Source organism: Gastrolobium bilobum, unplaced genomic scaffold, assembly GCF_033153095.1.
Source record: "Gastrolobium bilobum isolate Gb01-03AN ecotype WA unplaced genomic scaffold, APGP_CSIRO_Gbil_v1 utg15844, whole genome shotgun sequence".
NCBI classification, from domain to species: domain Eukaryota; kingdom Viridiplantae; phylum Streptophyta; class Magnoliopsida; order Fabales; family Fabaceae; genus Gastrolobium; species Gastrolobium bilobum.
In genome coordinates this window covers 74,901-102,836 of record NW_026896862.1, presented here as the reverse complement: position 1 = coordinate 102,836, position 27,936 = coordinate 74,901, and the positions used below count along the sequence as shown (strand labels likewise).

General features: G+C 33.9%; 2 protein-coding genes across 3 annotated transcripts; both read right to left on the bottom strand.

The window, feature by feature from the left end:
- Positions 1-1,084: 1,084 nt before the first annotated feature.
- Positions 1,085-9,812, bottom strand: LOC133302446 (protein yippee-like At5g53940). Of its 2 annotated transcripts, none has more exons than XM_061502219.1 (5): positions 9,628-9,812; positions 7,975-8,018; positions 2,031-2,139; positions 1,549-1,604; positions 1,085-1,448 (listed from the first exon to the last, which is right to left on the bottom strand). In XM_061502219.1, the coding sequence occupies exons 1-5, from the start codon at positions 9,721-9,723 to the stop codon at positions 1,364-1,366; spliced, it is 390 nt and encodes a 129-aa protein (XP_061358203.1). In that variant the 5' UTR covers positions 9,724-9,812; the 3' UTR covers positions 1,085-1,363. The 2 variants fall into 2 exon arrangements, with proteins under 2 accessions (XP_061358203.1, XP_061358202.1); XM_061502218.1 differs by lacking the exon at positions 1,085-1,448 and adding an exon at positions 3,281-4,003 and having other exon boundaries at positions 1,578-1,604; positions 9,628-9,689.
- A 16,407-nt stretch (positions 9,813-26,219) lies between these two features.
- On the bottom strand, positions 26,220-27,591 carry LOC133302454 (ethylene-responsive transcription factor 4-like). Its single transcript, XM_061502226.1, has one exon. The coding sequence runs from the start codon at positions 27,460-27,462 to the stop codon at positions 26,824-26,826; it is 639 nt and encodes a 212-aa protein (XP_061358210.1). The 5' UTR covers positions 27,463-27,591; the 3' UTR covers positions 26,220-26,823.
- Between the last annotated feature and the right edge of the window lie 345 nt (positions 27,592-27,936).

The following is a 27,936-nucleotide window of genomic DNA, read 5'->3' as shown; positions in this document are numbered from 1 at the left end:
GAAAAGCACCAAACTTTGTGATGAATCGCACTCGGGTATCTAAGGGGTTAACCGAAGCAGTTTTGTAATTAAAAAAAAAAACCCAACCGCGAGCTGGCCCGTTTGACCCGCGGGCTGGCTCGTTTTGGTCCGGGTTGTAATGGATCGGGTTGGCAACTCATTTATGTCAACCCAACCCGACTCATTTAGGACGGGTTGGCTCGTTTTTGCCAACCCTAGATGTGTTTAATGTGTATTAGATTTGCACTTCAATTTCCATGTAATGTTACAAAAAAAATAGCAAAGATTCAATACTAATTATTGAATAAGTTAAAATGATAAAGATAACCAATTTACTTAAGAATTAAAAGATTATACGAATCTAATTAATTTTAATAAAAAATTTAACAAATAAGTTTGATTGCAAAATATTCTCCTTTTGATAATTTATGAGAAGTTATATAGATTTAAGTGTTTGTGTTGTTAATTAGTAATAATAACAAGTGCCCTCTTGTAGATCATAGACCAGAAAACATTTCTAGACTATTTCTTTTTATTTGTTATCAAGTGGATTTTGTATATACTTTATTTCGGGTTATTCCGGTAACCACCCCTTCCTCAAATACACTAATACTTAGAGTGAAATATGAAACAATTATTAATTAATAGCTATATTTAATAAATTTTTAAACATTTATTGTTAATACTTATACAATTACTAATAACAATTAATCCCAAGTGTAATACCCATAAGTTACCATAACATCCTCCTACTTCAACTAATCCATATCTCTAGTTTATTGATGCTTAAAATATAGAATTGATGGATTTTTGAAAAAAAAAAAGGGGTTTGTAGAAATTGAGGAAGTTAAAACTTAAACTCGTAACCTAGCTAGAAAAATGCATTTCATTCTTAAATGTTTTACGTGTTTTAAAACATTAGCAACATACTCTTTAATATTCTCTTTTGATAAATTTTCTTACTTTACTAAATGACTTAAACTCATTCTTAAAAAAAAAAAAAAAAAAAAAAAAAAAAAAAACTAATATGAAATTTTACCTGATAGTAAAAAAAGTGTTGAAAAGAAAATTGTCATGTCAAACTTTTGGAAAGGTCCTATATAGGCACCAACAAGACAACAACCAAGTTCTTTCCAAAGATTTAGCGGCAAATATGAAACAACTTTTTCATCTCTTTCCTTCCACAGAGTTTAGACACTATGGAGAACTCAACTTTTAATACACCACTTTAAAAATAAAAATAAGAAACTAAAACAAACTTTCTTGATTTTGAACATTTTTATGTGTCACCATTATTATTGTTCATAGACAGAAGCAGTGCATTCCTTTTCCTGAACCAACAAGTCCAGCAGGTTTTAAGATGCTAAGCATCTTCAGCATCACTCATGCTGGCACGACTGTCTATATAGAATTCAGTGGAGAAATCAACTTCATCAACAATCCTTTCTCTGTTGCATTGACAATGCAGAATATGTATAGTAAGTGTAAACACCATAAAGGGGAAAGTGCAACTAAATTGCCTTAACCAAGATAATAGGAAAATAATACCTTTCAAGAACACACTTCCCTTCTTTATACTTTTGGCTCTTATCATGCGCAGACTCCTGAGAAAGAATAGTTAATGTTTTCAAAAAAGGATCAAAAGTTGTGTGGCACATAACTAGAACTACAGAATAAATAAACAGAAAAATATTTCTGCAGTTAATGCAGATAAGTTATCTGCATTTACTCCCAAAACGATGTCGTTTTGGGATTGAAAGATTAAAAAATTATAATTATAAAGACTATAATAACCTTGAAATAAATTAAAATTACAAAAACACCATGATTTTCGCCTCAAAACCACGTCGAATTGGGCTTAATGCAGATAACTTATCTGCAGTAACTGCAGAAAGAGCAAACCAATAAATAAATATATAAATAAATCTGGATCACTCATCCAGCATAGACATTCTAAGAGATTTCATCTGCAACAACAATGTTTCTAGATACATGAAAATCATTAATATAGGGTAACACAGAAGGATTACATATTTCCAGCCAATTATTTGACCACAGCAACAGCAAAAGATATCTGCCACAGTATGCAATCCTGAAAGCATCACCCTTTCTTCTGGTGCACCAATTGTGATGTTCACCCTGAATCACATGCCCAAAACATAAGCATCCCCAACCCAAGAGTACAGAATATTCATGTGTAGTGATATTTTCATCTAATAATGACAGGAACCAAACAATTTCCAAACTTTCATTGGCTTTATGTGCAAACAACAAGTGGGTTTATAAACGTGATCCCAAATCATGTCTTTCTATATACAAGGGTTAGATAACACGGTGCACTAACTTATTGATGATTTCTTTATTTTTATTTTTTTGGGATAACTTATTAATGATTTACAAGTACACATAATGCAGTCATTTCAAAACAACTTTGGTTTAGACATGTTCCTTGTACTAAAGGATTGAATAAATGCATAGGAATTCCAATAGTATACATTAATGTTGCTTGTAAGAGAAACAAAAAAGGTTAAAATTTGGGTGAGAAATTAACATTAAGAAAGTTCATGGTTGCCTTCTGTACATTCATAAAAGCAGCAATATAGCTATAAAAAACCTTAACTAAAACTAAGTTTAAAAACAATTAATTTAGTAATTTTGTCTAAATCTGTCTGTTTCTTAACTGTGTTAATACCATCAAACTAACAGGAGAAGCAAGAAACTTTTCAATGGGAAGGAAACAATTAATGATTTTAAAACAAAGGAATGTATATGTTAGCTGTCACAATGTAAAAACATACCTGTTTTGAACAGCTGACATATAAAAGTTACTGGCTTCACTTCATTAGGTACATCAAGGGCTTATTTACTAAAGGCAAAAAACTACGAATTAAACAATTTGGTAATAAAATTTACACAGGTGCAATATTCCAGGCCATGACTAGATGCAGCACAGTTTAGCACTGCACCATTTCTGATTTAATTCTTTTGAACAGTTGCAAGTTCAAACCAACTCATAGATTATTTGGGTTAATTCAAAGCATGCGTCAAACTTGTGCCACATAACATAGAAAGATTAGGCTAGTTCTGGATGTGAACTCATGAATTCAATTCCTTAGGCAATCACTCTAAACAAATATAAAATCAGTGTGTGCAAAGAAAAAAAGGAAGTTGAACAGAAAGCAATGCTGTCAAAAAGAAAAGGGGAGGATTCGTTAGTGCCAAAATTAAAAGGGGATGATTCGTTAGTGCCAGAATCAGAAATATGAGATTCAGGACTTACCAGTGGTTCAGACGATTGAGGTTGCTGGTGAGTCAATGTGGGCTGTTTCCTTCTTTGATATACCAACTCAGGTGTCACAATCTTTCGTATTTCTGGTGTACTTGATGTATCAGTCACAGAAGAATCAATCAACGGAGGATCACTTTTTGATGTATCAGTCACAGGAGGATCAGTCATAGAAGGATCAGACATAGAAGGAACAGGAACAAGAGGAGGAGACACTGACACAGGTAAAGGAGTAGACACTAAAGATTCAAACTCAAAGAAGGAAGGTGATGAGTTTTCTGATGAATTATTCTCCCCCTGAAGATAAGGACCTTGGAAAAAGGACTCAGATTCCTGAAATGTAACATCCATAGAAACAAAAAATTTCCGACTACCAGGGTGATAGCACTTGTAGCCCTTCTTATCAGGAACATAACCAAGGAAGACACATTTAATAGCCCTAGGGTCCAACTTACTGCGATGGTGTTTATGAACATGAACGAAAGCAACACACCCAAACACTCATGGAGGAAGACTCAAAGTTGGAATAGAAGGGAAAAAAAAAGTTATAGAGTGAATAGGACTTACATGGTCAAGTACCCGAGTGGATAAACGGTTGATCAAGAATGCTGCAGCAAGAATGGCATCTCCCCAGTAGTATTTGGGTACATGTGTCTGAAACATTAATGCACGAGCCACTTCAAGAAGGTGACGATTTTTTCTTTCAGCAACCCTATTCTGTTGACGGGTGTCAACACAAGTAAGTTCATGAATCATACCGTTATTCTGTATAAATTGGGAAAGACAGTGATTAACATATCCAGTACCATTATCAATCCTTAGTCGCTTGATTTTTTTACCAAATTGGGTCTCAACCATTTTATAAAATTGAAAAAATAGTTGTGGTACCTCAGATTTTTCACGCATTAAGTAAACCCAAGTTACACGAGTGCAATCATCATTAAAAGAAACAAACCATTTATTTCCAGAAGAATGAGGGATCTTAGAAGGACCCCAAACATCAAAATGAATAAGATCAAAAGGTTCAACACTTTTAGTAATATTAGAAGGAAAAGACACACGATGATGCTTTGCAAACTCACAAACATCAAATAAAAAGACTCAACAGACTTAGACAAAAACAATGACGGAAATAAAGACTTGAGTAAACTAAATGGAGGATGTCCCAAGCGCTTATGATGAAGCCAAATCAAAGAATCGGCAGTTGATTGACCATGAGACAGCAAGATGTGATCTGTTACTTTATTGGCGGGAGATTGTGACACCAGATAGTACAGCCCACCTTGCTCTTTAGCACTACCAATCGTCTTCCCCGTGGCGAGATCCTGAAAAACACAGTGGGTAGGGAAGAAGGTTATAGTACAATTCAAATCTTTTGTAATTTTATGAATAGAAAGAAGATTCGTGGAGAGTTTAGGAACATGAAGAGCATCTTTCAGATGTAAGGACTGCTGTAAGTTTATGTTACCAGAACCCGCAACTGATGTATGTGAGCCATCAGCTACGGCTATTGTATAAGTTCCAATGGTAGGATGATAAGAAGTAAAGGGGTCAGCACAACAAGCCATATGATCAGTAGCACCAGAATCAACAACCCAAGAATGTTTAAAATCAGTACATGAAGAAAGAAAAGAATAAGTTTTGGAGCTCATACCAGTCATAGCCAAAGCATTAGTATCAGATGGTTTACTCAGAGAATCAAGGATGGTTCGGAGCCGTTCCAACTCATCTTGACTGAACGCAGGTTGGGTCTCATTAGGTGCAGGAGCTATTTCAGAGGAAGTAAAATGTGCTTGACCACGCATCCTTGCCATCTTTTCTAAGACCGTTTGCTTTCCATGGAAACGAAAGCATAGATCCTTGATATGACCCGTTCTTTTACAATAAGAACATCAGCGATCATCTTTCTTAAGTCTAGAAGATGCATCATCAGAAAATTTTGTAAAGGAGTTCCTTTGAGAAGAACCATCCCTTTTTGTTGAAATCATAGCAGACCCATAAGTGGGATTAGAATCAGAAGGAGTAGTAACTTTAGATGAGAGCATAATGGACCCTTCGGACACTTTGGTATCCATCATGACAGCCCTGCGACTTTCTTCACCCCTGACAATGTGAAAAACTTTAGAAAGAGACGGTAATTTTTCCTTACCAAGAATTTGAACTCGAATAGGGTCATATCTGAGTTGAGACCACAAAGAAAATCATAGATCCTATGGCGTTCAATGGAGGTGGTCAAAGTGGCTGCATCCTTGCTACATTCCATCTTCAAATTCTCGTACTGATCAAGCTCAGTCCATAACTTATTCATAATACCATAATATTCTGTTATAGAGAGAGAACCTTGCTTGGTAGAAAAAATCCGATTCCTCATATCATAACAAGTGGCAGCATCTTGCTTCATTGAATAGGTCTGCTTAAGAACGTTCCAGATCTCAAGAGCAGTAGGTAAAAACATGCAGTGTTGACTAACCTTAGGAGTCATAGAGTTCCATAGCCACGTCATAATAAGTGAGTCTTCATCATCCCAACCAACAAATGTTGGAGCTGTTTTGGCATGAACAGGTCCTTCAATATGAGCAACTTTACGGCGTCCTTTGAGAATAGTACGAACGACCTGGGACCATTGTAAATAATTCTTTCCATTCAGACGATAATTCTGATGAAGAGCAGGAAGATCATTGTGACCAAGAGGGGTCACCACAGACTGTGTAGAAGAATTTGTAGTTGTGTTTGCAAGGGTTGATTCAGTTTCAGTGTCGGAGGACATACTGCAAAAAAACTAGTCAAAGAAAAGCTCCAAGAAGCCAAAAAAATACGAAAAAAATACCAAACGACGTCAGATCAGAGGGGAAAGCACAGATCTTGAAAGAGCATGAAGAGATGATCAAAACGGCAGTGGTCCGCGACCAAAATAAGGCTGCACGCGCCTCCACGCGCCGGTGGAAGTGGCTGCGCGTGGGCTTCACGCGCTGTAGTTTGGGTGGCGCGTGAGAGCGCGTGGGCTGTCTTCTCCGGCTGAAATTTTTGCACCGTGGTCGTCCGGCAAGCGCGGCTGTGTCTGTGTCTGGTCGGAGTAAAAATTCCACCGGAAAAGGGTCCAAAACGCGATGAACAGGTTCTGTGTACGATGGTTGCAGTGTTCTGTTGCGGTGTTCTCGTTGTTTTTGCTGTGCAGAGACAAAAAAAAGGAAGAGGAACAATGGTCTTCTCGGTCCAAGAGGTCCCCGAAATTTTTTTCCGGTGGCGGCTGATGGCAACGAGAAATGAAAAAAAGAATAAAAGGTTTCGTAGGCGCGGAAGCAGAGCCCTCAGGATCGAGAGCTCTGATACCAACTTGAAAAAGGGTAATCAGAAAAAATATTATTAATTGTGTGTTTAATCTGATACAAAGAATTCTCTATTTATAGAGAATAGAAGACCTAATTCTTGACCTAATGGGCTTGGCCCTATACAACAAATAATAATAAATAACTAATATTTACAACAATTCAATTCCTTAGGCAATCACTCTAAACAAATCTAAAATCAGTGTGTGCAAAGAAAAAAAGGAAGTTGAACAGAAAGCAATGCTGTCAAAAAGAAAAGGGGAGGATTCGTTAGTGCCAAAATTAAAAGGCAGGAATTGCTGAATTATCATTTTGACTGTGCTTAATACTGTAAATTCAGACATGAAGGAACAAAAAGAAACAACTACTGAAGCAGGAAAAAAAAAATTTAAACAATGTCATCAACAATTATTTTAGTTAAAGATTAACTTAATTATATAGCTGGATATGATGTAATCTTCCATACAAGGTGTTGTATCATGGCCATACAAGGATGTACTCAAACTTAAATGGGAAAGAGACTCATGAATGTAGACTAGGGAACAGGAGTTCTAAATGCATGGTAATGCCCTTAGTAGTCCTGCTGTTTAAAAGCAAGGACAGCATTGTTTATGCATTATTACTAGCATTCTAAACTTCAATCAAACATGCACATACTTTTCCAATTAAAGCACAAGGCATGAGAATTTCAAACCATGAAAATTGCTCCCATGGATCAATTGTCCCAGGCACCTGAACTATACAGGTTTTGAACTCATTTGAGAAGACTTGGAAGGCTATCAGTGCCTTAAAACATTTTTTGCTATTAAAATGTCTCTATGTCACTGATCATTTTTCCCAAGGGAATTCTTTCTGAACATAAATTTAATGTTTATTCCATAATACCAAATTATGTGCAAATAAAACATTTATAAATTCCTAACAAGTAACAATGGTTCCAATCTGCATATGTTAGCATTTAAATTTAAAACTAATAAATAGTGCAATAAGTTGAAAAGCCTCAGTCTTAAACTGCTACTTAAAGATGAAAATGCATTCCATATAAAAGCAGTTAATGTTTTGAAACAACGGGGATGGAATTTTTTTGTTTAAAAAAAAAAAAAGACAATTGAGAAAATGCAGTGCTCATGGGTGTATCACAGGATGCAATTTTCAAAGATGTTTAACTTAAGCAGAATGTGACCACCATATTTTCCGGAATTTTGGTAGTATCAAATCATGCTAAATGCAATTTTCAGAAAATAATATGAATACATTAAACAAAATGAGCAACAAGCCTGTTATGTTACCATACAACACTATCATAAATTTTAATTTCTTATTCACTAATGGATTATCCAATAAGAACTGAAATGTACTCACGTATTATTGAATAGGTATGCTTTTCCCCTCCGCGAATGAAATGCCTGAAAGAAGGGTAATACAAGATACAGATAAGAAGTAATTTAACAACCCAGCAAAGCAGTTGGAGCATTGTACTGGCAAAAACCAAGCAAAATCAACAGCACAGAGATGATGCATGCCATTAGAAGTAATACATTTAGCTTTTTATCTTTTCCCATCACACATATCTTATGTCAGCTATAAGTTTTTTCTTTTCTAAATAGTTAACTTTTAATATATGAAGTTATGATTAGCATTGGAAGACACAACCAAAGAATAAGGTGGATACAAGTTATTAAAAGCAACAATGCAAGAAAGCAGTCAAGATTCGAAAGGACATATTGTAAGTTCATACTAAAGCTTTTTCACATGAACCTCTTGTATATTTTCCTTTGGTTATATTTTGATACAGCATACTAGCCGAAAGATAATTAATCCCCAAACCCAACATGATGACAGATTAGACACCCTCAGAGTACTTTACAATGTATCTTGCTCTATGGGATCATTGACGACCCAAACTAGTTTGAGATAAAGGTAATGTTGATGTAGATTACTTTACAAAGTAAAATACACCATTGATGGAAGATCAACCTACATAACATCACTGTCCAATTATTTTCCCTTTGGAAAATTTAATCCCCGATTTATCCATGAATTGGACTGAATTACAGAAAAGTAAAAGGATTGAAGTGAAGGACATCAAGGACTCATGCAGCTAACTACCAGTGTTTTCCATTAGGATTTACTGCCAGTATAGGTATTCCCACTCATCTATTTATCAGTATAAGTTTGACAATTTTTTTAATTCTTCTACAGACACAGGGGATGCAAATGGGAATGCTTATGAGGGGAAAAGAGAGTGGCAGAGGGTGTTCATAAGAGGTTACTAAGATCCAAAAATATGATAGAGCTGTTAGAAAGTCTGAGTTCTACAAAGAGTACATACTTTGAAGGCAAAGTAAGAAACAAAATAATAACCACCCGATAACACAAGAAGCAGTTGTTGCCATTGATTGGTTTCAAAATTAAATGAGATCACTAATTTAACTAGCAAATCAAATCACTGCCAACACCTCACATAAGATAATCAGATTAACAATTAAGTCAATAACCTTCCTTAATCAGATCCTCATGCTGCTTTAGTCAATCAAGGTACGTGTTAGCATTGGCTTCAGAAATCAAAATAACCTTGTCATCTAAATTTCAGGTAACCTGGAATTTGGAAGAATGCTGAACAGAAATGTTCAAGGTACAACCTGTTGAGGTTCTAAGGTTAAGGGTCAAATGATGTTCCGTGGCATTAGTGGTCTTGCACTACTACTGCAAATCTGCAATTGCAGAGACTTCAACCTCACTCGGCATGTATTAAAGACTCCCCAGAAAATAAACATCTCAAATATCAAAGCTTAATCTTTTTACCAATTAGGATACATTAAACCATGCATCTTCCAGCACATAATTTCCACATCTCAACCACCTTATATTAGATAATTTGGTCTAAATTTTCATAATGTCTACAAAAGGGTTCACTGTTCATAATTGCTCCAACAACAACAAAAAAAATACTAATTCTTAGCTAAAAAGTTGACAAGAAAATAAAAAAATAAAAAATAAAATAAAAAATGGTACCCGAGAGATGAGGTCATCTGCAAGAGCCAAGTGAGTTCTGCAGAACTTGCATCTATAAGACCTTCCCTCCAGCTCCACCACAAAGATTCTTCCCATTTTTATTCTGCTTTGTGTTATTTTTTATGGATACTCAAGAGACTCAAATGATGTATTCTTCGAAAAAAAGAATAAAGAGACTCAATGATGTCACTTTGTTGAATAAGAACTGAAAATTCAACGGTAGATGGAGAAAGGAAAATATTAACAGCAAAAGGGACACGTGTTTGAGTTTGTGTTCCTGGGAGAATACATACTTAAATAAATATAATGAACTCAAATTATATGTACTAAACTAATTAGTACATTATTAATTCATAGGAATTAACTATTTATGATAATAATTATTTAATTTGTATAATGTTTTATTAAAGTATGAGATAATTTTTTTACCTACACATTTAAAGTTTATTTTTTATCTTATTTTTTCACAAGAAACCTTGAATCCATATAATATTAGGGATTACTATTTTTCCTAGTTACAATATAAATAAAATATAATATTATGGAAAAAAAAATTCCTGTTACAAGAGATAGAATTATTTTTTATAATTTCAAAATAATATTTTGTGGGGTTAAAATTAAAAACAAAAGATATTTTAATAAATTTTTAAAATATCATTTATTTTTAATCTTAAATCTCAAAATAATATCATTTTAAATTGTAAAGAATAAAATTATATAGGAGAAATATTTTTTTCCCTTTTCGTGTTCGGTATTCACAATGACAATGGCAGTTTTATATGGACACGATGACTCTCTAGTATAGTTTTTATTTTTTAAGATATTTAAAATGAATCGAACATATACCTCATTTTTACCTACTTACTATTATTTGATTTTAGTATAGTTCTTTGAACTGAAGCAAAGAGATAATGGGATAAGGTTTAATAGACACGGATTGAGTGGTGGTTCTGGACTGGACCACATGGTGCTTGCCAAAAAAAAAAAAAAAAAAAAAAGAGATATGGGTGAAAATAAATTTGAAGGTAGAGATAGTATAAAAGTGTTATTTTTTATTATATTTGATAAAAAAAAACACCTGGAACACAAAATCTTTTCTGGTGGTTCTGACATATATTTTTTTTTTGGGGGGGGGGGGTAATAGTTAGATTTTTTAATAAAACCAGTTCTGAGTAATAAAAATATTAGACCTTTGTGCCTTACTTACTCTATTTATGGGTACATAAAAATAAAGCCTAGCTCAACTTTGACCAAATATAATAATTAATAATTCTTTCTCTCCCTGTGAGACACCTTGTTTTAATTTAATGTTTTGCATAACTTAAAAATAATGTTCCCGGATCATGCTTAAATATATCTTTATTTATTACAAGGTGTTGATTGATTTTTTAATGCAATTTTAGTCGAACACAGAAATTTCGAGTTTGGGTTTGGGTTTGGGTTTGGGGCTTTGGGCCTAGAGTCAGTTCTTAGTCATTTTTCTAATCTTAAATGTTTTAGCAGTCTACCTAAATTCAAAAGCAAAATAAAAAAAACAAAACAAAACAAAATTCGAATGAATTTAGCATATAATGAATCATAAATAAAATGTGTAGTTATCACATTAAAAATTGTTGCTGCTAGTGTAGTAGACCTGGTGTCTCTAGCCCCAAAAACTTGTATGAGCGGAATAAATTGGGAACCTTCTGAATTTAGCAATTTCTCTTGTTTGATTATGCAGTATGCAGCAGCCACACTAGTTTATAATTTTATTCCACTATGAGTATATATAATAGTTGTTTTATTTTTTTCCAAATAAAAAGAGATGAGATTGACATTAAAGGCATCCGTGTTCCTTAATGGATTGATTAAATCATTAAATAACCCTGCTTAATTATTGTGAATGATTGTGATAGAAAGCTCAGAGAGGAATTAAAAAAAAAAAAAAATATTGAATTTGAATGCCAAGTGTAAATGGGTTAGGCAGATTTACAGGAGCCTACGACTTAACCTATATTAGATCAGACTTAATTTGTTACAAACAGTAAAATAGAACAGCCCTAGAATTTTAAAAAAACCTATTTAGAAAACAGGTCATAGGCTTTTCTGTAAATATCGGGCCTATAAGCCTACAGGCCGGCCTAATTGATATTATTTATTTTAAATAAAATAAATAAAACTATTATTTTAATAAATTTGAATAATAAAGTAATATTATTTTAATTGTTGAATGTTTAATAGGCTTAAACAGACCTAGGTTAAGGCTTTTATTTTTAAAATATAGGTCAGACCAGACTTGTAATTTGAGTATACAAAGACTAATAGGTCAGGTCAGACCTAATATTTTTTACAAAAATTAGATCTATTTAAATCAAAGCCTAACTCAATCTATTTACACTCTATAAAAAGTAAAGTAAGTAAGTTGGAGAAGATAATTTTCATTTTGATTGATTTGTTCTACTTGTTAGCTGTTGGCGCCCACAAAATCCAAAACATCTTTCTAAACAAATCCATCAATTATTTCTTTATATTGCATTGCGTGCTTGTTAATTATATCACCTTCCTGTTGTAGAACAGAAATATGTGAAAAAGAGAGCTGAACCTATCTTCTAATAACCACACTAGTTATGACGCTAATCATTATAAATTCTGTTCCTTTTTTTTTTTATTTAAATACCAACAAATGTCTGAAACCCTAATATCATTTGATTATTAATGGGTGTCACTAATTCAGTTTTATCCTTTTCAGAAATTATGATTTTTAGAAATCAAACCCATTATCATTTCAGCAGGTAAAATTCTCTGATTTATTTGAGACATCACTAGACAAATAATTCTTGAGTATAAATTTTGTCTTTTTTTTTAGGAAAAAACCTTTTAAAGGATATATAGTTGTGTCATTTTAACCGAGAGAAAATACAACTTAATTTTTTTATTTAAAATTTAAATTTATTACTTGTGTCTTTTTTCATTTAAAATAACATAACTCTATATTCTTTAAAAGAATAAATACTAAACTTTTTGTTGTTGTTATATATCGATCCTAAATATTTTTTTAAAAGAAATCCACCCGTATATTCTCACAATTCTGTCCTTTTAGTTTTTTTTTTTTGGTACATACTGTCCTTTTAGTTTTAGTTATGACTAGTGGCATGGCAGCCTTACAAAAGATTGTATCATAAAAAATAAACTCATGAAAGTGATAGCACCCATCTCGGTCCCAAACGTTCTCAAGCGTTATATTCCTCCAATTATATCCCAAATTTGAATTTGGCTACTCAGTAGAGGCTTATGTGATTCGATTGGTTATAAAGAATTAATTCAACTCAAAAAATTAAGTTGTTAGATAAAGTTATATTTATTAATTTTATATTTTTTTAACATGTCTTATTTATTGGACTTAACGGGTAGATAATATTTCAGACTCAGCCTATCTTAGCCAAAAAAAACTCCACAATATTTAATTATTAGAATAGAAATGGTAAAAATCCGACTCGTGACACTAATTCAATCCAAAAAGTTAAGCTTTTAAAAAATATTATATTTAATAATTTTATATTTCTCTAATAAACTAATAGAGTTCGTTTTTTCTACGGTCAATGTAGATAACTTATTTACATTAAGTCCAAAACGACAACATTTTGAGACGAAAATCAAGGTATTTTTGTAATTATAAGTTATTTCAGGGTTATAATAGTCTCTTTCATTATAATTTTTTTTTAATCTAAAATAATATTATTTTGAGAGCGAATATAGATAACTTATCGACATTCATTCTAGAAACATTAAAGCCTAAAACTAATACATAATATTTTGGTTTATTATATGGCTACTGTGACTCCAAATCAACCTTATCAATAATATTACAATAATGTCATTACTTTATAAAATCAGTTTTAGTTAATTATTACATTTGACTCAAAATTATATAACTATATAAGTAATTACTTGCTGAATTTTAGCCACAGATAATTTGTACAACTAAAGAAACACATGAAAATGTTAATGTGGTTGATATTATGTGAACACTTAACCCATGTTGATGATTTTGGGGGGTGGGTCCTTGGAGTAAATAAGAAACTAAGAATTTTTGGGGTATAGTTTCACATGTCTTTGGGGCTTTGGGTCACCCTGACAACACAGTTTTTTGAATTTTTGAGGTCACACAACACAACAGCCGCCCAAACCCTAACAACCTCTTATCACTAACATTAAATCCGACACCACGTGCCACCCTCACCTATCCCACACCGACGCGCCGGCTTCACCCTTTCTGTCTTTCATATTCAGACACGTCACCACCGCACTCGTCGTGTCTTCCCTGTTCTTCCGTACGTTGTACCCACGTGAACTCCTCTACGTGTCACTCAATGATGGGCTTTTGTCCATTTCATGAATAAAACCTCACAACAGCACATGTTTTATATTTTTCTTTTTAATATTTATTTTGCTAACTTAAATTTTACTTATATTTACCAGATATGCAATTTTTTTAGCAAAATCATGCCTTTCAGGTTTTTTAACTCAAATTCAAACATCTGATAACAAATAATTTTAGAGTTATTTTTTGTTGATAAATTCAGCGTAAGTTTTTATTTTATAATAAAAAACATTTAAAAAATGATAAAAAAATATTATCAAGATTTGTTTCGGCGAAGATGATAATTATGTGTTAGTGCATGATTACGGAGAGACACGGGAATCTGCGGGGCCCACATATACAGCGGCCGCCGCGCCTCCATCCACCAGACCGTTTCCCGCGTGGACCCCGCCTTGTTACTCCTTTTTCAATTCTTTCTACGTTATTTCCTTCAAAGGCCGACAAAATATCAATACAATAATAACACGTCGTTTTTAATTAAAAATAAGGAAAATATACTATTATATTATAGGAGAGTATTTTTTATTCTACATATACATAGATTTTCGTGTTATTTTTTTCTCTATAAGTGTGGGTCTCACACATGATTGTCTCATAGCATGAAAGAGCTTCTCTCATATTGTATAAAATTAATAAAACCCTTAGAAATATTATTATTTTTTGGAGTGGATGTTAAAATTTCACATTTACAAATTTTATTGTTTACCTGTCTTCATGTGTATTTCAATTATTATTGATAAAAAAATAAATATAAAAATTTTACATGATCAAATTATGTACAATTTTAACCCAAAAGGATATATTCCAAAAAAATTAGTTACCTATTGACCTTTACAATTCTAATGAATCAAACTAATCTAATTTCGAGTTTGGATCCGTCTACCTTTTTTAAGAAATATGACTCTCACAAATTGAAATCATTATCTTTTAGATAACTAGATCGTCCATATACCAGGAATTCTTAAATTAAAAATATTACTTTAACCACATGGTGGATTGGTGGGCTAGGAATGGCCCTTCACTCCCCCAACTGTCTCTATTATTCACCCACTTTATTGGTTTTTTATGTCCTTTATGATTTCCATTTCGTAATTTTTTATTTTCATCAAATGTTGTTTCTATCTTTGGCGATTTATTTAAACATATTTAGATTCGAATCAATACATATATTTGGGATTTTTATCATTAAATTTTTATTTTTTTTTCGGACAAGTAATTTGAAATCATTGGATGCGGATTAGTGCTAAGAGATTTAGTTAATTTACATGAGATTTTATTATTTTAATTTAGGCTACATTATTAAATAAATCTTTTATGTCTAAATTTCACATAATTTGTTTATGTATAAAATTTTCTGTCTCTATCATTATTAATATCAAATTTATGAGTCTCCCAATCAATATTTGTAAATATTTCTGAAGATAATGATAGCTAAAAAAATTACACATGATCAAAAGATCATGTGTAATATACATATAAAAATATCCACTTTCGTGAATATATATATATATATATATATATATATATATATATATATATATATATTTAAATTAAGTCTATTCTATTTTATTAAATATATTAAATTAATTTGTACTAATATAGGTGAAACCTAATGTATCTAATTAATTAATGAGTTTGATTTGAAAAATGATAACTGTTGATTGGCGAAAATCAACGATTAAGATGTGATAGTAACATTATTTGGTTGTCACAATATCCTATCCCTTTTTATATTTATATTATAATTTTGTCATCTACGTAAATACGAGTTGATAATATGCCCTATTGGATACTAATTAGTATTAGTTTATGCGAACATATCACTTATATTATCAAAAGACAATTAGTTTCGTATCATAAAAGCATTCGATTGCGTATGATAATGTAATTAATTTACTGAATATAAGTTAAAAAGACATTCACATAAACTTACTTGAGTTTAATTAAACCCTCGTGCAAATATTTTGTGCATAATTTTGCACTATGTGTATAATTAACATTCTATAATTAAGTCTCGTTGAGGTTAAGAACATAGGCAACATTATATTAGTAGAAATAGTTGACATTTACGTAATTACATCGATCACGCATGTTCTCAACCCTAAGAAACTCTAACAAATTTAAGTAGAATCACTTTAACAAATAATGTGTTAGGGATATGACAGTGGATAATTTTGGGTAATTTGTTAGGAAATAAGCATTATAATAGTGTGTTGTTTTATTTATATTTAATTGTCATAGTTGGTGGTTATTAATTTGAATTTGTATTTTGTCTATTCAAAATTTTTATTATGCGGACTAAATAAAAGATTAGAGAATTACATTTTGTACTTGTATGCTTGAGACAGAGCTTCCTCAATAGAGTTTAATTTTCTTTTTCTATCAAAATATTTCGCTTGTCCATGTATGTGTCAGCTTGGTAGGCATGGAGGAATAGGTGGTGGCTCAGTTGGTAGTACGGGGACTGAGTGGTGAGAGAAGACTTCGGTTCGAATCCTACCAATACCATCTGGAGAGGGGCATAAGTACCGTAATCCTTGGACTCGCACCCGAACTCTGGATTAGTCTCATAGGTGGCTCAAAGAGTCAAACTCGTAGGAATACCGAGGAATTCTGATTCGCCTCAAAGAGATAATTAGCATCAGTTTCTAAAAAAGGTTGGAATACCTAGTAAAAAATTTGTGGAATTAATTGATTGGACAAGGTTTGGAGGCAAAAAAAATTAAAATATTGTATTTAAATAAAATAATTACGCATTTAATGTTGTTTCGTAAAAAATTACACATCTACTGCACAATGAGACGCCAGTTTTGGGCGTCACATGTGACGCCCCATTGGGGCGTCTTATCCATGGGAGAGACGCCCCAATGGGGCGTCACATGTGACGCCCAAAACTAGCGTCACATGTGTGCTCTATATATTTCCTCACCCCCTCCATTCAATTCACACTTCTTCTCTCACTCTTTATATCTCTCTTCTCCACAACATTCCTTTATCTTTAATTTAGTATTTGAATTTTAGTTGTAATTCTATTTAAAAATGAGTTCAAATCCTGATTCTGTTCGTGTTGTGTTATATTACAATGGTAGGAAGGTAGAAGGTCGACGAGGTGTCATATTCGAAGGTGAAAAAAGGCCGACACGTATCCAACGCAACACAACCATTGGCGAATTGCATAAGAGAATTCGGCAGAAGTTAAGTCTTCAAGACAACCAATGTATCACTGAGATCACGACAATGGTGTGGCAAGGTGATAAATACATTAGTTTGAAAGTGCTTGACGATGAAGACTTGGAGATGACAATGGAAGAATTTTGCAACCAGTCAAGGACAGATTTTCTAGAGTTGTATGTCGACATCGTTGCAACGGAGAATGCTCCCATACCGGTGAGGTCAGTTTATTTAAATTCTCCCCGTCTTCCAGCTTCTCTTGCCGCTCATGCGTCTCTAGTTGGTATCTTTTCTGAGGGAGATGAAAATGATCCGACTTGGGAAATGCACGACGAAGATGACAATGATGACGATGAAAATATGGCAATAGAAGAACATCTTCTGGCGGAGGATGCTAGTGCTTCAGAAGGAGATAAATCTCGTGAGATGGGTCATCTGAAATTCCAATATTCCATCAACCAGTCGTCGCGCAAATGCCGCAGTTGAATGACGTTGCGTCTGCTCCGTTTGGTATTCCACAAGAAGGTAATTGTTCCCATTTGTATACTGCGTGAATAAATAACTGATTTAATGTTGCCTGAATTAGTAGTAAGTTCGTATTAAAAAATTATAACCCGCAATTGCAGGTGACACAGATGTTATTCCTTTTTGGGAAGGAATTCCGCATTATTCTTACATTGATTGGAGTTATCAGAGCGAACAAGAATCATGTACTGATGGTTCGGTGTCTGGATCGGCTTCAATACAAGGTCCGTGGCAACTGGGTGACATGTTATTTGTCAATCAAGAATTTGCGACAAAAAAGATGTCCAAATGGCACTTAAGCACAACCTTATTAGGGAGCATCAAGAAGCCATTGTAATTGAGAGCACGCCTGCAAAGTTGTCCATGAAATGTTGTGCATACGATCAAGGTTGTCCGTGGCGCGTAAGGGCGATCAAACCGGTGTTTCGTGAAAATTGGAAAATAACGAGATGGGGTGGAAAACACGAATGTGTGAATGAGCACATTTCCCAGGGTCATAGACAGCTTGATGCGGATGTTATTGCAGATCTCGTGATAGGTACCTTTTTGTATTTTAAATGTGTGATTGACCACAAATGTGTAATTAAATTCGTTCAATGTTATCGAGGCACTGATAGTCCAAATCGAGGAAACTCCTCCGCCGTTGTTGCATGATACAGCATTTCAAGACCGTCAATCTGCATATTACGAAAAAATGTTAGTTGTAATTTGAAACAAATGTAAAATAAGTACAAAACTCACCATGCGCCCTATCTTTGCTGCCCTCCGTGATATGTAGCGCTTTCCCCTCTCTCTGAACCACTCCATGTACTCATGATTAGGTGACATCAAACCATATAATGGAGGTGGCAGTACAATATGTTGAATCCTAGTATTCCATCGATCAATGTGAGCCCTGAGCTTACGTCTCCAGTTCTCTTCAACCTTCCCCCGTAGAGTATGATCATGTATGCCTCTCAATTTTCTAGATTTTTCCGGGATGGGTTGATTAAGACCAAACTGTAGCATGCACCTATCCGGTTGACATGCCTCAACTGTGTGGAAGTAGATAATAGGTGTGGGAGCTAGCCACAAATACTGCTGCTCTGGAGTCACGTCAAGCCACTCATATTCTATATACGGCTGCCACACCACCTACAAACAAAATGTGAAACAATATATAGAGTTACAAAAAAAAATAAACCCATAGACAAATAACAACACCATAAGTATCTAACACCAAACCTCATCTCTACAGAGTGTGTCCAATGTTGCCCGATAATGGGTGACCTCATGAGGTTTAAACTTTTGTACAACATTAAACCTGTCAATCAAAAACATTATCAACCATACATAATCGTCCAAAGTCAAGAAGTATACAGTTAGTACATACAATATTAACCATACATTATCGAAATCAAATGAAGTAAATAAATCATACCGGCATCCATAATGTGTGCCCGGCTGTGGATGAGGAGGAAGGGGTGGAGCAATGGGTGGGAATCGTATCCATGCCCAAATTTGAAGGAGAATATGGCAACCACCTATGTCGCTTCGACGGGCATCTGTCACTTCGCACAAATTCCTGAACAAGTGTGTCAAAACTGCAGATCCCCAGCTGAATCGGCCAATGTCCTCAAATCCTCCACCTAGCAACGGGACAAGCCGACAACCAAAATTGCTACCTCCAGACTTGTCCGCCAGCAACCAAGTCCCCAACATCCGCGCAATGTGAGCTTTTGTGAAGTAGATCTCGGCAGCATGATTCCCTTCATGATCAGTCCACCGGGTATAATGTCGATCCAAGAATGAGATGCGGAGGTCGCCAGAATGATGGAACTCACCGGCCTCTGGAACATGTCCAAAAACACCAGCATAAGCAGCGTGCCAATCCTCAGAGGTCGATCGGATGACGACAGTACCGTCGGTCGGCAAGCCCAAGATGCCTGCCACATCTTGTAAGGTGATCGTCATCTCACCTTGGGTCATATGAAAGGTATGTGTCTCTGGTCTCCACCTCTCGACCAGAGCACTAATTAAAAATGTATCTATCTGTGATAAATTACGCAGTTATCACGTGTTAACGAATTACATTATTTAATTACATAAATACAAAACGACATAAATAACATACCTGGATATGTTGCATCCTGGCAACATGTATGATACCCGCCTGTCTGAGGTACTCTTCCACAACCTGTGGAATAGCACCGGTAGGTGGGCCCCCTTGTGGCTTCCCACGCCTCGTCTTAATCTTTCTTACATGCTCAGTATTCCACACACGCTGTGAAATATGACCTTTCTGCGTCCTCTGACGAAGGACCTCCCACCTGTAGGGTCCAGGTATGATCCACATGCTGGGATCGGTGGGCTCTACATCCGAATCAGATCCCGAAGAAGATGATGACTCAGCCATTATCCTTAACTAACTACAAAGTTATGCACTCCCGCATTAATAACATCATACATACGAAATTTACAAAGTCTCTAACACTATTTATAAATCACTAATTAATATGCTAAACCCTAATACATAATTAAAAATCAGTAATAATAATAACTACGTAATAATAATATTACTATATCATTACAACATTCATAGCATGACACAAAATTTCTAAGTGACTATCCTAATGTTCCAAGTCTCTAATATACAATCAATCCTAACATGTATTACTAACTAGCACTGTAATTTAAATGTATACATATGAGGTATTATGACCTTACCTACGTTGGCAGAGCTTTGCTACGAATCGCGGTTAGAGAGAGGTTAGAGAGAGGTTGGAGAGGTAAATGAGTAAGGAGTGAAAAAAGGAAAGTGGGGTATATATAGGTTGCACATGAGACGCCCTCTTTGGGCGTCACATTTTACGCCCCACTGGGGCGTCTTTTCTAGGAGAGAGACGCCTCACTGGGGCGTCACATGTGACCCCCAAAGAGGGCGTCTCATTGTGCAACAGATGTGTAATTTTTAACAAAACAGCATTAAATGCGTAATTATTTTAATTAATTACATTATTTTAATTTTTTTGCCAAGGTTTGGATTGTGGCTTCCAGTTTCTCCACGTATTCCTCCATGCCTACCAAGCTACCATTTAGTTATCCTAGACTCCTAGCCACCTTATTGGTTGGTCACGTATAAGAGAGCTTTATAAACAACTAACCAAATGATCCAGTGTGCTCCATTTCATTATCAGCCACTATTGGGTTTACGAGACTATGCAAGGCTCATAATCGTTCAGCTTAGGGATGTGTATGAATTGAATTGAACTGAATTTTTTGAAGAATCGAACCGAATTGATTTAAATGGTTCAGTTAGAAAAAGGTTCGGTTCAAAATCAATTCGGTTGGAAATGGTTTGGTTTTGATCGATCTTATTGCAAAAAAGAAAAAAAATTAAAGAAAGTGGAGGTGAGAACATGTGTTCGATACTTTCAAGTACCATATTTGGGAAGGGTTTGAAGTCTAATCCCAAGACCCGCCCCGAATCGGACTAGTCTCGAAGCGATGAACCGGTTGGAATATCTCCAAAAAAAAGTAATAAAAATCAGTTCAGTTCGGTTCCCCGGTTCGGTTCATGAACTGACTTTTTAAAAACCATATTAATTCATGAACTGGTTTTTAAAAACCAGTTATTTTAAGTGTGGTTCAGTTCGGCTTGGTTTTTTTGTTATTTTGCACATCCCTAGTTGAATTACTTTGACTTCCAACCCTAAATCCCCAAATCCACCATTATCCACCAACCCCAATCTGAATTATGAGTACTCCACAATTGATTCGTCGATTGACATTCGAAGAAAATCAAAGATAGAAGATATATTTTCACTACAATAAGACTTATGCTCTAGGCCATGGACATAAGAAGTTGTTCTTAATCTATGTCATGGTTAAGGCAAACAGGGTTGTGTTTCCACTGCAACGAGACTTTTACTCCAGGCCATGGATGCTCCAAGTTATGTTGAACAAAATTTACCAAGGAAGATATTCAAGCAATTGTGTATTAAGGTAGGTTCTCTTAGTTGAACTCAAATCCCCTTTATTTTTCCAAAATAGGAATACGTAACATATCATTATTTTTTATATATGTAAGTGATGCAAAACATGAAACATTTGCTCAAGGAATTAATTAAGATCAAGTAAAATTTTAACTTGTATAGAATAAATTGATTATATTGTTATACACAATCTAGTGCTTAAATGTTATGGATGTCTTTTTCTAATATAAGTGACATGTTTGCAATGTCGAATAATAATTAGTATACATAAGGCAATTCACCTCCTATATAAATGATAAATTTATTTAGAATAAAGATAAAAAAAGATAAAATTAGCTATAATTGGTTTTAAAAATATAAATAATCTCTGTATAAATATGTGTAAAAAATCTATTGAACAATGTGAAAGGTATTGAATATCTAAGAGCATGTTTGGTGCACAGTATATGATAAGGCCTGATAGTATAAGGTCTGATTGTATAAGATTTGATTAAGTTTTAATACTGTCCAGCGTGTAACATGATATTGTATAGGATAATGTATTATATAAAATAATATCATTCAGTGTTTGGTTATGCACTAAATAGTACTAGATAGGATAAAAATAAATATTTTCAACAAAAATACCGTTTAATAAAAATTTTATATAATTTTTTCAAATATGTCATTAGATATTATTTTTTATAAAAATCTCCAATATTTTAAAAATTAATATATTGAAAAATCATTTTTTATTTTAATATATTAATATTAAATAAAAAATATAAAGTGGTGTGTAAATCGGAGTAGAAAACGAATAGAGCTACAGATAGATACACTTCTTAACCATAAATTGACCCATCCCCATCATCATTGTTGTTGGCAGCAAGCTCCAAAAATCGTCTTCTTCTCCACAAACTCTGCTAGTTGAAGTACAAACAATCACCGCCTTGAAGGTATCCAAGGAGAAAAAGATGATATTTTATGGAATAGTCAGCGAAGTTCAAAGAAAAGGAATCATCACCTTGTTGTTCTCACCTTAGGGACTTTTTCTTCAAATTTCTATTCTACTGTGCTAACAAATATCTGTGAGTAAATATTTTATTTTTTTTAATCTTGTTTGATTTCACAAACAATGGTTGATGTATAAGGCCATACTTATTTCAAGTCTGAGATCAATTGATAGGACTTCTTGGCTGATTATTTAATATTTGTGTTAGCGCACTTTGTGTTTGATAAAAGGTCTAAGCCATTTAATATTGTACCAAATGTGGACCTCATGGAAAATAGTATATTTTAAACTTACACCTTAATGTCTTGAGATTAGTATTTGAAGATGTGCTTGGAATGTATCAGATAGAAGGCTGAGGAGAAATGGTTATAAATTGAACTTGTTTTATGGGTATTTGCAATACATGTCAAATATAGCTTGTTGAAAGAATAATTGAATCAGTTTTTTATGTCAACTTGTTTATAGCAATTAATGATTCATTTTTATTATATTTTTATTTTTATTTTTTTCCCTTGGAGTTTCTGCTAGGCTATCAATTGGTTAAATAATTTAAAACGTTTGATCACACATTTATAGAGTTTTTTTTAAATAAAGAAGATTTTGTAATGGTAATTAATAGGTAATTATCATTTAAAGTCCATCGTTTCCATTTTGCTCCTGATTAAAAAAATTTATGAATGCTTCTTAAAACTAATTGGAGGTTTTCTTTCCATGTGGAATTAGATTCTTGAATTAAAATATCTCGTGAATATTCTTGAAGGATGATTATCTCCTTTTTTTGTTGGGTTTATTTTTGTATTAGATTTTTCATGAATGCTCTTTAAGGCTAATGATAGAGTTTCTTTTTCATTTTTACTTATTCAACTTATAGATAATCAAATTTGATAGTATGAGGTATTATGATTTATAATAATGATAAAAGCCTTTACTGGAGAAAAAACTATAGGTTTCCGGTGTTGTACATGTTTGTCAGATAAATTTTATATAAAAAGTTTGGAGGACAATTTTCATTACCAAAGTCGATTTTATTGATTATTATTAATACATTTATTGATTATTATTAATATTCTCCACCGGTACAATTTATTTCCCTTATAATTTTAAAACACATAAGATTTTATTAACAGTTGTTATAATATTAAATTAATAAATAAGACAGTACATATCTATTATAACAGTTGTTGTAATATTAAATTAATAAATAAGACAGTACATATCTATTTTAATTTGTCTATCATTCAGTTAAATATTTTATTAACTAATCAATGTCTCGTAGTAATAGTCATATTAGCTACTATTTACAGTTAGTGGTATAATATATATTTATAATGTATTCTTATATTTACATGTTAAAATTTAAATATTATATTATCATATATGTTTAAATATTTATAAGTTAATAATATTTATCATAAGACTTATCATATACTACATTTAATGTTGCACTTATCATTTTATGTAGTTACACATGTAACATAAATAAAATTTATTTATTTATTTATTACTAATAATAACTTATTTATTTACTTCAAATATATTAATATTATTAATAATAATAAATTATTTATTTATTATTATTATTGTTATTATTATTGATATTTTATACATTATTACTTTGATTATTATTATTTTATTTTATTTTATTTTTATTCGATTATTACAATCCTGCGCAATACAGCAGTGATCCCATTAATATCAACTTACCACCTCAAATTATACTTATTTAAACCAGACTGAACCGTAGATAAAATAACAAATGCTAAGCTTACCAAAAAAAAAAAATAACAAATGCTAAAGATGGTTGTCCTTACATTTAGTGGGTGCAAAATGGACATTCATGCTTGAATAGCCGAATAGTATATACCCTTCTCTTAAAATTTTGACAATTTCACCAAGAAGTTATCCAATAACATGTGGACAACAATGATTCCATCGCTTTCATTTTTTTGATATATGCAAGCATATTTTATCATTTACGCACAAATATTTTCTCCAAAGAATATTGGGATGAGATTATAAGACTCCATTTGAAATAGTTCACTTCAAAAAATAAAAATGTCGGTATTTATTTTTCCGCATTACCAAAATAAAGTTACATGCTTTGGTAGTCAAGAAGTACTTTATCATTATAAATGAATAAATTGAATTGTCCATTATATTCATTCTACAACATGATCACATCATGAATGAATAGACGCATAAAAGATATAATATCTTAAAAGCTCTATTTGTTTGTCTTCCGCAAAATAAAACCCTTAGTCCACCTATGAAAGACCCTAAAATTATTAATTGGTAGTAAGTATTCTGTTATTTTCAATTATGTATTATTGAATAAACAAAATAAAAATTGATAATTTGAAGAATCTTAAAAAAAAAAAAAGAGGGGGGGGAGGGGGGGAATAAGAGAGAGTGGGAAAAGGTGGAGACACAGGAAATATGGGGGCGCTGAAACATCACGTGAAGGAGAATATCTTTGGCATACATGCAAAATTCGGTACATCTTTCGTTCATATTGTTGACACGTGTCTTACTTTATATCAAATCACTCTATTTTTAATTTTAAAATAAATTATTTATTATTAACTTGACAAAAATAAGACACGTGTCACGATAGCACCGAATCTACGGTACATATGTAATACCAAACAAATTTCCCACGTGAAGACAACATGAACTCCGACAGGCACATAGTCAACACGGAATGCTCATTGGGGCCCACCGCCAGACACGCCCGCTTCTGATTCGGTCTCACTTTGTACGTAGCGTTTTCGCCGTCGGTGCCGCCTGCATTGCAATTCACATTTATTATTTTACTTTTTTTAAAAACAAAATAAATAAAAAAAGAAATAACACGCAACACAGGAATAGAAGAGAAAACGAATGAGTCCTCTGTACCAAAAAAGGAAACGAATGAATGAGTCTTCTCACTCATCACTCGGTGGACCCCACACGTACAAACAGCCGTAGGATTAAAAGTTCCATTGAGATCCGCGCCGCAACGGGATAAGCCAACTCGCGAATCACGACAATACCCCTGTGATCAAGTACCCACGCTCCTCATCATGAATTCCTCAAAAGCCTCTCTTTTTTTGTTAAAAAAAAAACTTTTTTATTTCCCACTTTGGAATAATTTTAAAAAAGTGGAATCGAATTCGCCAGTTAAATTGATTGAAATAGAATATGTTATCGGTTTAAACTTTTAAACATTATCTTTTGTATATTTGTAATTCAAAAACGATTTAACTACAATTGCTTTTAAGTTTTAAGTAACCTATTGACTCACTCAAACTTGACTCAAGTCTCTCACTATAATTCAATTTTCTGTTCGGTTTTAAAAGGTGAGCCCACACGGTGACACACCATCAAGCAAGATGGGTTTTTTTTTTTAAATTATTTATTCAAACTTATAATATTATGTGAGGTTAACAAATAACAACGTCTAAAAGAACAAACCAATCATATTGTGTTTTGAGAGAGAGAAAGAGGGGCTAACAATAAATAACCTCTCAAACGCGCAACAATGCCGGCGACATGTCTGTCAGATCTTAACCAACGAATTCCAACAACAACAAAGTTGCTTGTTTGGTTAATCGGAAAATGCAAGAAAATTGTACGACCCCACTGGTCACGCTAGTGGATAGCGTTAGAAAAATTGCTAAGCTAAATAACAACATATTTCACAAACGAGACCCACCCATTGCATTCTGTTAATTAAGAGGCATTAGTCTTGTTCTCTTTTCATCAGCGTGTTCTTCACTTTCTTCAACCAAAGAAAGAACATGAAAGAAAGGAAGAGAAACTTACAATAAATATAGTAAAAATGGCAACATATATTTCTAATATATCAAGATTAACTGCGATTTCATAAACAACCATGAGATGCTCTCCTAATAAGTTCTCAGTTGCAAAAAAGAAAAAAGAAAAGCACAAGGCCCTGCTTTTGGATTTTAGTATATTTACAAAACGTGCTTGTTATCATCGTCATCATCATCATCATTATCATAATCATAATCAACAAATCCGAGCATGATTTAAGCTAACCATTTTGCTAACTCTCTTAGTTATATGTTTATAGAGAGAGTGATTCCGTTTTTTTCAAAATGGGTACTTCAAAAATGCTTAAAAAAAGGAGAAAAATTAGATCTTTGCCGAAGGGTCTTGAAAACGCGGCCAAATCAGGCAACCTCCGGCGGAGGAGGGACATTAAGGTCAAGATCTAAGAGTCTCTGACGCGGGACACGCTCGTAATCCACGACGGAGGAAGAATCAGAATCACTCTGTCCGCCACCGCCGCCGCCGCCGCCTGCGACGGTGCGGAAATCAGCAACCGGACGATCGAACCCACACATCTCGCGGCGACCTACGCTCAGCATGCTCTCCGCACGTGCAAAAGCGTCGAAGAACAACACAGGACGAGCCACAGGGAACGCCAACGCGCTGACGGCGGAGAGTGGGGTTAGGGTGAGGTCCAGCGGCGGCGGCGGCGGTGGAGAGGAAGATTCGAGGGTGCTGCTTTGGCTTGGGCTACGGGTGTTGTTATTTACAAGCTCAGAAGGGGTGGGAAAATTCGTCTTAGCCTTTGCGCCGCGAAAATCACGCGCCGCCGCATCATAAGCACGTGCAGCCTCCTCCGCTGTGTCGAAGGTGCCGAGCCAGACTCGTGTTTTTTTCCCGGGGTCGCGGATCTCGGCGGCGTAACGCCCCCACGGACGCTTCCTGACGCCTCTATAACGGATCTCCTTGGCGGCGTTTAGTGCGGCGGCGGCGGTGGGGTTGATTCCGGTGAGTGCGGTGGTTCTATCCCTTGGAGCCATTGTTTTGCTTTTATCAGACTTTGGTTATGGATTAGAATATTTCTCAATAGGGAACAGAAAAGTGAGGTAACAAGTGTGGCTTGTGAGATTGAGACATTGCCTGAGCCAAACAAATGGAGTTGGGAGTGTTTTTATAGCACAAAATGGAGAGAGAGAGAAAGTGTAGTTGTGTGCGTGCGTGTATAAAGCTACGCTCCTTTTAGGCGCTTGCTGCTTACACAACGTGGCTTCCCTAGCACGAACCACTCTGGTCGATGCTGCTACCACTCCCCTTGTGCCACCTTAGTGCACTCATTTATTTCGTTTTGTTTCTTCTTTTTTGTTGCTGTCAGCGGACATTTGGTAGAGGAATTTTTTTCTTTTTTCCAAGAATTTCGATTTTCAAAAATATGATTTTTATATTCAGTTTACTATAATATCTAGAAATTTAAAATTTAAAAAAATTTAGTTTCCCAAAAATCCGGCCAAAATTCT

Bases quoted from the DNA above. Each gene is read 5' to 3' on its own strand.
- LOC133302446 (XM_061502218.1), bottom strand. From the start codon at position 3,637: ATGGATGTTACATTTCAGGAATCTGAGTCCTTTTTCCAAGGTCCTTAT. The intron at 2,140-3,280 runs GTAAGTCCTGAA...CATGTGATTCAG, and splicing joins CTCAATCGTCTGAACCACTG to GGTGAACATCACAATTGGTG.
- LOC133302454 (XM_061502226.1), bottom strand. From the start codon at position 27,462: ATGGCTCCAAGGGATAGAACCACCGCACTCACCGGAATCAACCCCACC.